Source organism: Schistocerca gregaria, chromosome 11 (assembly GCF_023897955.1).
Source record: "Schistocerca gregaria isolate iqSchGreg1 chromosome 11, iqSchGreg1.2, whole genome shotgun sequence".
Taxonomy (NCBI): domain Eukaryota; kingdom Metazoa; phylum Arthropoda; class Insecta; order Orthoptera; family Acrididae; genus Schistocerca; species Schistocerca gregaria.
The window spans coordinates 138,841,646-138,851,068 of NC_064930.1; the positions used below are offsets into that span (position 1 = coordinate 138,841,646).

Sequence of the window (9,423 nt, forward strand, 5' to 3'; positions counted from 1 at the left end):
TGCCCATTCATATATTTTTGTATCTTGCAGTTAACTGACAGCAGTTCTCACTACAGCATCTCCTATAATAGTTCGTGTGTTTTATCTATTAGTTTGTTTCAGTGTATTCATAATTCTGTACTTGGGATTGTTGGTATGATATTGATTGGATAAGAAAAGTTAGGTGCAAAATATTTTCAGAAATTAGTTCAGAGTGGAAGCTTCTCACATTAAGTTAAATTTGACAGAACAGGGATGGTACCTCAAACTACATTGACTCAGCAAGATGTGGTGGGCACGTTCTATACAGAATCAATGTGCATTTACAACAGAAAACTATACTTGGGCTGTCTGAATTTCAATATAGTGTGTGTGAGGATACTGATTTTGATAATAGTTGTTAATTACCATCAGAGCTGCTGGAAGGCAAATCACATGTGGAGTGCATTAAAGTGTCTGGGATGGTGGTGAGTTCTTATGACACACACACACACACACACACACACACACACACACACACACACACACACACACACACACACACAAAAACCACGGCGGGCAAGGCATCTCAGACTGCACGGCTGCCCTGCCCAGGCTGTCTGGTGTAATGTAGTGGGTAGAGATGTGTATGGTGTTTGGTACAATACTTTTTGTGTTTGGTGTCATGTACTATATCACTTTCTATTTTAAAGACAGGCTTCTCATGTGCCTTGCATTCATTTTTCTTTCACAGTTAAAATAAAGACCTTCCAATTCATGTATAAAATTGGTAACAGATCATGATCGAAATCCTCAGCATCTCTCTCTTGACAAACTTGTAAACAGGAAATGTGGGGATGTGATGAAAGTAATGCCTCCAATTTTTTTTATCCTGTTCTCAAAATCTGTTGGGGGTATTACATGTCATGCATATTACTTGGTTGACTTTCCTGCTTTGCTGATGCAAGCTGCTTCCCTGTGCCTCTAGAGGGCTCCAAATTATAGCAAGCAGGAGTGTAAGATTAGATGCCTGTGTATTTTAAGACCAAGAGAGGGTACAAAAGAGTTCTCCCACACACAGAGCAGAGACAACTGCAGCAATCTGGCACCTTCAGTTCACTGTCATAGATCATTCTCTACTTAGCAGCAACTTGGTCCCATCAGATTTTTATTGGTTTCCCAAACTTAAATAATACGTTTGAGGACCTCACTTCTATAATGATGAAGCAGTGTAAGTAGAACAGAGGTCATCAACAAAGTCAAATATTCTACAGTTATGGTACCAACAAACTGGTCCCTCATTGGAAGAGCTGTGTTCGCCAGTGTGACTGTGTTCGGAACTACACTACTGGCGATTAAAATTGCTAGACCAAGAAGAATTGCAGATGATAAACAGGTATTCATTGGACAAATATATTATACTAGAACTGACATGTGATTACATTTTCACGCAATTTGGGTTCATAAATCCTGAGAGATCAGTACCCAGATCAACCACCTCTGGCCGTAATAACGGCCTTGATACGCCTGGGCATTGAGTCAGAGCTTGGATGGCGTGTACAGGCACAGCTGTCCAAGCATCTTCAACACAATACCACAGTTCATTAAAAGTAGTGACTGACGTATTGTGACAGGCAGTTACTCGGCCACCATTGACCAGACGTTTTCAATTGGTGAGAGAACTGAAGAATGTTCTGGCCAGCACATCTGAAATGTAAAGTCCACTGTTCAAAGTGGCGTCAATGCGAACAAAAGGTGACAGAGACGTGTAACCAATGGCATCCCATACCATCACGCCGAGTGATATGCCAGTATGGCGATGGCGAATAACGCTTCCACTATGCATTCACCATGATGTCGCCAAACACAATGCTGTAAACAGAACTTGGATTCATCTGACGAAATGACATTTTGCCATTTGTGCACCGAGGTTCATTGTTGAGTAGACTATCGCAGGCACTCCTGTCTGTGATGCAGCGTCAAGGGTAACAGCAGCCATTGTCTCCGAGCTGATAGTCCATGCTGCTGCAAATATCGTTGAACTGTTTGTGCAGATGGTTGTTGTCTCGCAAACGTCTCCATCTGTTGACTCAGGGATCGAAACGTGGCTGCATGATCCGTTACAGCCATGCCTGTCATCTCAACTGCTAGTGATTTGAGGCTGTTGGGATGCAGCATGGCATTCCGTATTACCCTCCTGAACCCACTGATTCCATATTCTGCCAACAGTCATTGGATCTTGAACAACGCGAGCAGCAATGTCGTGATACGATAAACCGCAATCGCTATAGGTTACAATCCGACCTTTACCAAAGTGGGAAACATGATGGTGCACATTTCCTATCCTTACACGAGTCATCACAACATTACGCCAGTCAACTGCTGTTTGTGTATGAGAAATCGATTGGAAACTTTCCTCATGTCAGCACATTGCAGGTGTCGCCACCGGTGCCAGCCTTGTGTGAATGCTTTAAAATGCTAATCATTTGCGTATCTCAGCATCTTCTTCCTGTCGGTTAAATCTCATGTCTGTAGCACGGCTTCTTCATGGTGTAGCAATTTTAATGGCCAGTAGTTTAAATATGTATGTATGGAGAATAAAGATGTATAATGTTAATAAAGTTCGTTTTATTTAAAAATCTGAGTTTTCAAAAAAATAGGAGCCATACCTTTGCAGGACAGAGTGTGCTGAAAAGTCATTTTTTAGGTGAGCAGATGTATCCTGTAGGAGGAATAGAATGTAGCATTCACCTCTTATCCTCACTTTACCCATCAACATTGTTCCAGAATCATTATGGATTAATGACTTACCATAAGCCAGTACCCATATGCTGCCTCTTATCTGTATGTGCTATTTGCCGCCAGGGGCTTGGCATTCAGGTGCCAGGTACGCGCCTCTATAAACAACCCCTCAATATCAAGGTGTGCTGCACGCTGATGAGATGCATGGCTGTTGAGGTGGAAGAGTAGTTAGTGGGCAACCTCTGGGGTACCTGCCGCACCTCAGTTTTATAAGGCTTACCCAGGCACGCAGGGCTCTGTCTAGGTGGACTTCTAGTTCCCTAGCTGCCTGTGGGACCGAGATGGATCCTTCGAAATCCTCTTGTCCTCCTCCCAGTGGAAAGGGTGGGCTGCTGGAAGGTTATAACACCCAGTCTCTCAATAGGGCTCGTGCAGTCAGTCCCACTGACTCCAGTACTTCTTTGACAAGTAAAGTCTTTGGTAACAGAATGCATTCTGGTAATCAGAACGTGTTTCTCATTGTGAAACAGAAGGAGAGTAGTTTTGAGAAGGTTTCGCCCTTCTATATACAAAAGGGTTTGGAGGGAATCTGTGGATCCTTAAAATCAGTGAAGCACTTGTGTAATGGGACCTTGCTAGTGGAAACTTATATTCCCAGCAAGCAGTTAACCTCCAGTCTGCTAAATGCCTTGGGGAGTATGCCATAGACACTGAACTTCCCAGCACCTTGAATTGTAGCAAAGGTGTTGTGACATGCCGGTATATAGTCGACATTCCCAGGGAAGAACTGCAATGCTAGTGGGCTGAGGAAGGCATCGTTGATGTACAACATAGCATAGCATCTTGTCAAATCCAACTCCTTTATTCTGAGTTTCAGTAGCACGAAACTTCCTGAACATGTTAAAGCTGGCTTCCTTCACCTTAGTGTGAGACCTTATTTCCTGACCCTAATTCGCTGTTTTAAGTGCCACCGTTTTGGGCATACCACCTTAGGGTGTAAAGGCGAAGCAGCTTGTGGCAACTGCGGTAAGGCTGCTCATGAAGGAGTTGGTTGCTCGTCTCCAGCTAAATGTATTAATTGCTCTGGGAACCACCCTATATGGAGTAGGGATTGCCAAATATTTTTGGAGGAATGCAAAGTCCAGGAAATAAAAACAACCAAGCATATCCCCTATGGTGCAGCCAAAAAGATCTACAAGTAGATGCACCCTCCCACATTTGCTGCGTCTTTTGCATCCATGGTTCAGAAGCCTACTCCAAAGCCAATGCCTCTATGCAGACAGAGGTGGTGAGTGTCGGCACTACCACCTGCAGATGTCAGTGCACTTGCAATGCAGCCAGTGTTTCAGAGCCTGTAGCCCCCACTCGAACGGCAGACGAAGGTACAGTGTCGAACTTGGGCCAGCCCCTGGCGCCTCCAACAGCTGAGGCTGTTGGAAAGCCCAGTGCGGCCATTACCCCTCCCACGTCATCTCCCACAAAGCCCACCAAACCGCAGAAAGCTTCTATACAACAACAGTGGATCAAATCACGTGGTAAACTGTCTGACCATGCGGATGTCGTTTTGTGAGGCTCCACCTGACTTCCCCAGAGCTGATGGAATACGACATGTGTGTGGGGGCAATCATCTCACCCCCATGCCTGCCCCTCCACCTGCTGCGGTCTCCCCACTCAGTCAGAGAGAGGATGAAGGTGCTACTCCATCGTAGATGGCTCCCATACTTCAGCGGAACTTGCACGGGTTCAGGACGCATGTGGAGGAACTTCGTCTACTCTCTCAGGTAGACCATTGTGTGTGTGTGTGTGTGTGTGTGTGTGTGTGTGTGTGTGTGTGTGTGTGTGTGTCCAGGAGACTTATTTCCATCCATCATACTCCCCTGAGCTACGAGGCTATACACTCCACAAAAAGGACGACCTGCGTGGAGAGCGAGCTAGAGGAGGTGTAGGTATTTTCGTTAGGACGGACTACCGCTCCTCACCTCTCTCGCTTATGATGACAGGCCGTCACTGTGTCTTCTGTGCACATGCGTCATCCATTGACTGTATGTTCACTTTAATTGCCCCCACATGATGCACTTGATGAAACGGCCCACACAAATCATCTTACACAGCTCCCCCAGTCGTTCATTATTTATGGTGATTTTACTGCCCAAAATGTGCTTTGGGCTCTGCAATTACCTGTCCCAGGGGTAGAGCAATTGAGAGGCTTCTCATGTCATCCTGTGCCTACTTGCTCAATGGAGGACAGAGCACTCACTTCTGCACAGTGACTGGGTCCTTCTCTGCCATTGATCTCTCACTTTGCTCTCCAGCCCTTGCCCAGTGCTCAACGGGAAGTGGTCGCTGACTTGCATGGCAGTGATCACTTCCCAATCTGGATTCACCTGCCAGATGGCGTGGACCTCAACAGGAGACCACCAAGATGGGCGCTCACTGGGGCCGACTGGATACTTTATAGCCAGTTGGCCCAATTTGAACACTGCGAATGTTTAGGCATGGGTGGATCATATTACCAAAATCATCCACCACACCACTGAAGCATCCATTCCACAGTCCACCAGAAGAGGCAACCTGTTCCTTGGTGGAGTGCCAAATGCCGCTCTGCAATCAGGACCAGGCGCGCATCTCTGTGTCGGTTCCAGTGTCGGCCAACTGCTAAGAATCTTGCAGCCTTTAGGGTCGCCGCATTATTCGAGAGAGCGAGGAGAGGTCGTGAAAACAGTTCCTGAACACCATTAATCGTTCCACCAAAAGTTCCATTGTGTGGGAGACCATCAGCAGAATTTCTGGGAGAGGAGGGAGGTGCCCCATGGCTTCTGTAATGGCTGACGGCACTCTCCAAATGTATCTGCGAGACACTGCCCACACTATGGCAGCATATTTTGCCATTGTTACTGCAACAACCAGTCAGAATCCGGGCTTCATGCGCCATATAGTAGTTGTTAAAAGGTGTAGTCTGGACTTCCAGTCCACCTCTCATAAAGATTACAACTGCCCATTTTCTATGTGGGAACTGGATTCTGCATTGTCTACAGCTCGTGACACATCCCCTGGTCACGGCAGGATCCATTACAGTATGCTACAGCACCTCACAAGGTCCAACAAAGAAATCCTCCTCGCACTTTTTAACGCCATTTGGACATCAGGTCACTTTCCTGACTCGTGGCGTGAGGCAGTTTTAATTCTTTTTTTGAAAACCTGGGAAAGACAGCATGAGCCAAAGTAGCTACTGTAGTGTTGCCCTCACTAGCTGCATGGGAAAGACCTTGGAGTGGATGGTCAACCACTGCCTTGTCTGGATGTTGGAATCCTGTCAACTCCTTAGTCGCTTTCAGTGTGGGTTCAGGTGGTTTCGCTCCACCTTCAATAACCTTGCCCCCCTGAAGGCGGCTATACAACAAGCTTTTCTACGCCATCATCACCTTCTAGGTGTATTTTTTGACATCGAGAAGGCCTACAATACCACTTGGAGGCGTCTCATTCTGGAGCAGCTTCACGAATGGAGTTTTTGTGGTTGTCTTCCTCTTTTTACTCGGTCTTTTCTCTCGCCACGATATTTTAGATACCGAATTGGTTACGTCCTGTCTGACCGCTTTGAGCAAGAGAATGGTGTCCCTCAGGGTAGCGTTTTAAGTGTGACTGTCTTTGTCATCGCTATCAATAGCATCACCTCCATAGTGAAAAGTCCTGTCCAGTGTTCCTTGTTTGTGGATGATTTCTCTTTGTTTTGCTCTTCTTCAAGCCTTGCAACGACAACGCATCAGTTGCAACTTGCTCTTAGACGGTTGGATGACTGGCTGCAGAAGAATTGTTTTAAGTTTTCCATTGATAAGCACTTGTGTGTTCTTTTCCACCGTTCTCGTTCGATTTTAAACTTTTCTGAGTTGAGGATAAGGGACACTGTCCTCGCATTTAAAGACACGGTGAAATTTCTGCGACTCATTTTTGATTCAAAGCTTACATGGTTACCTCATCTTAAAGACCTGAAACGACGCTCACTTAAGGCTTTAAGTATTTTAAAGTGGCTTAGCCACAGTACATGGGGAGCCGACAGGACTTGGTCAGCTCCAATTTTACAGGGCGTTTGTGCGATCTTGGCTCAATTATGGGTGCACGGTGTATGGGTCTGCGAGGCCTTCTTACTTAAAGATGTTGGACGTTGTGCACCATGAAGGGCTTCGGTTGGCCACTGGGGCATTCAGAACTAGACACATACCAAGCCTCCATGCAGAGGCTGGTGAACTGCCACTTCATATGTGCTGGTGGCTACTTACGCTGCACCAGGTGTATAAAACTTTGTCCACACCACACACACCTGCATACCATAACTATTGTTCAGATTGCTCTGGCACGGCGGATGAATTGTGTTTGGGGCAACTGATGTCTCCTCTGCTCAGATTCTCTTAGCATCTTACGATCATTGTAGAATCTGTACCCAACTGAGGAGATGGTCCAACTGATATATGACCAGCTGTACTTGCTCCAACACCTGGGTAAGGAGGTGTCCTGCTGGGTGCCTGGTCATGTAGGAATATGGGGCAATGAACAGGCCGATCGGGCTGCCAAGGAGGCCTGCAGAGAGCAGGATATGGTCCAGTGTCCTATTCCCTTGCAGTCTGTCATTTCTGCACTTCACAAGAAGGGCATGGAGTTGTGGGAGGAAGAATGGCTGGCGGTGATGGCCAATAAACTGCGGTTGGTGAAGTCAACAACTCGGCCGTGGCGTACCTCCTGCCGGGTGCTCAGGCGGAAAGAAGTGACCCTCATGCGTCTGGATTGGGCACTATCCTCTCACATCTAGCTTTCTATTAAGGCGGGTGTGCACATCTCTGTCCAGCACATTTTAACAGACTGTATCTTATACCGTGATGCAAGGGCAGAAGCACAAGTTGATGGGGATCTGCCCTGTGTTTTAGCTAATGATGAGACGTGTGTGTCTAGGGTTTTAAAGTTTTGTGATGTGCCTGGACTCTGGCCTAAACTTTTAGGCTGGAGATTTTTAGTGTATTGCACAGTGACTGGCTCATCCCCTTCTTGCTGTCAGCCAGCCACTACCGTCTGCTATATTGCTTTAGCTCCCTTTACCACTTTCTTCCTGAATTGTCCATGTTTTACTGCTGGCGGCACGCTTCGTCCCATGCTTCAGTGTGAGTAGGCACATAGTTTTCCAAGCTTGTTTCCTGTCTCACATCCTGCCTAATCTTATTGTTCCGAGTCTTTTCTTGACGCCCATCTCAATCTGTTACTGAGTGGGTGCTGAAGACCTTACCATCATGCGCCCTTAAAACCCTCTTCATCCATCCACATATGGCTATTTCTGATGTATTCCTTTAAATATCATCTAACAGTCCACATCTGTTCTTGTAGCTAAGTTACTTATAATTTTAAATAACAAATATTTCTAAATGATTTACTTTTCATTAATGTTTCACATTGATACATAAGTTTACCTCATCTGAGGTTACATGTCTTGACAAGTGTAATTTAGACGTTTGTACTTTGATTTGGCACTTTAAGGTGACACTTCATTTAAAGTGTTCTTCAAGATTAAAATTTACATCCCATGTCCAGTCAAATCCTTTGTGTCTAAACTATTTGCATTCTTGATGTAACTGTAGTAAAACAAAAGTGATTAACTTGCTTTCTGCTGATACTGTAACAGGGAAAAAAAAGTGATGGTTTATTTTTCTTTATTTACTTTGCTTGGCAAACAACTAATTATCATTTCTGGCATTATAATAGTTCATACTGATTGCTTTACACTGTTATTGGTCGAATAATTGTATTAACATGAATGTGATAAGGCAGATACAATACTCACAATGTATGACAAATATATTTGTGTGTGTTTCATGTTTATTTACACTTATAATGAAGTTTATTTTCTACTTAAACTATATTTTGGTTTTGGTCTACAGAAATGTGCTGCATGAGTGCTGATTTGGTGGACCAAAGCCTGGAGGCAGTACAGACACCATATAAAGACACAGAATAACCCAATATTCTTTCACCAGACAATCAGGACAAGTGGGGTGGTGGCTGCCACCCACACATACTTTTACATTGGTGCTTGTGAGACTACTTACATTTTAATTTACTTCTGTTAAAGGGGGACAGGGGTGGGTACAGCAGTGTGCTGAAATATTTCATATTTCGTCCTCTTTACTCTTATCTCAGTAATTAAGTTTTTCACTGTGTAGTTATTCAGACAAAATGCTGTATATTTATTCTCCAGTAATTATTTTTTTAGACAAAGCCACACACTCCTCAAGAGAAAAAAAATATACTGGTAATAATGTGCATACTTAAGTGAAGCCTAACACTTGCATTATAGCAAGTGATCAAAATATTGTACACCATACTTACTATATCCTGTTTGTAAGTGTTCACCCATGAAGAAGAGGAGTTCATTGAAGCAGATATATAGGTGGCCATCCTCTAAAACTGTGTGCATACATCCATTCTGTGCTCTATAACTTCTAACTCAAGGGAACAATATTTGACAACTGTTCAGTAACAAAAAAGATCATTACATTTAAACACTGTTTACTTCACTTGCACCAATACTGTGCCTAATTAGTCTGTCAGTCAAACAACACACCTCTTAGCCATATAGATCAGCTTCTTTCATGAAGTTCATGCTGAAAAAAATAATTATATAATTCTTCACAATTATATTCACAAAATAGCTTCCAAGAAATCTCATCTGCTCAAAACACTTCT

At 44.4% G+C, this 9,423-nt stretch overlaps 1 protein-coding gene across 5 annotated transcripts in view; it reads left to right on the forward strand.

Annotated features, from left to right (window-relative positions):
- The window catches only part of LOC126295302 (uncharacterized), a 217,997-nt gene extending 208,574 nt beyond the window's left edge, over nucleotides 1-9,423 (forward strand). For 3 of the 5 annotated variants that reach the window (XM_049987745.1, XM_049987743.1, XM_049987744.1), the window contains one exon: nucleotides 8,619-9,423. In XM_049987745.1, coding sequence (XP_049843702.1) covers nucleotides 8,619-8,640 — 22 coding nt within the window. In that variant the 3' untranslated portion in view covers nucleotides 8,641-9,423. The remainder of the gene's footprint in view (nucleotides 1-8,618) is intronic. The other 2 variants (XM_049987741.1, XM_049987740.1) reach the window with 1 other exon arrangement.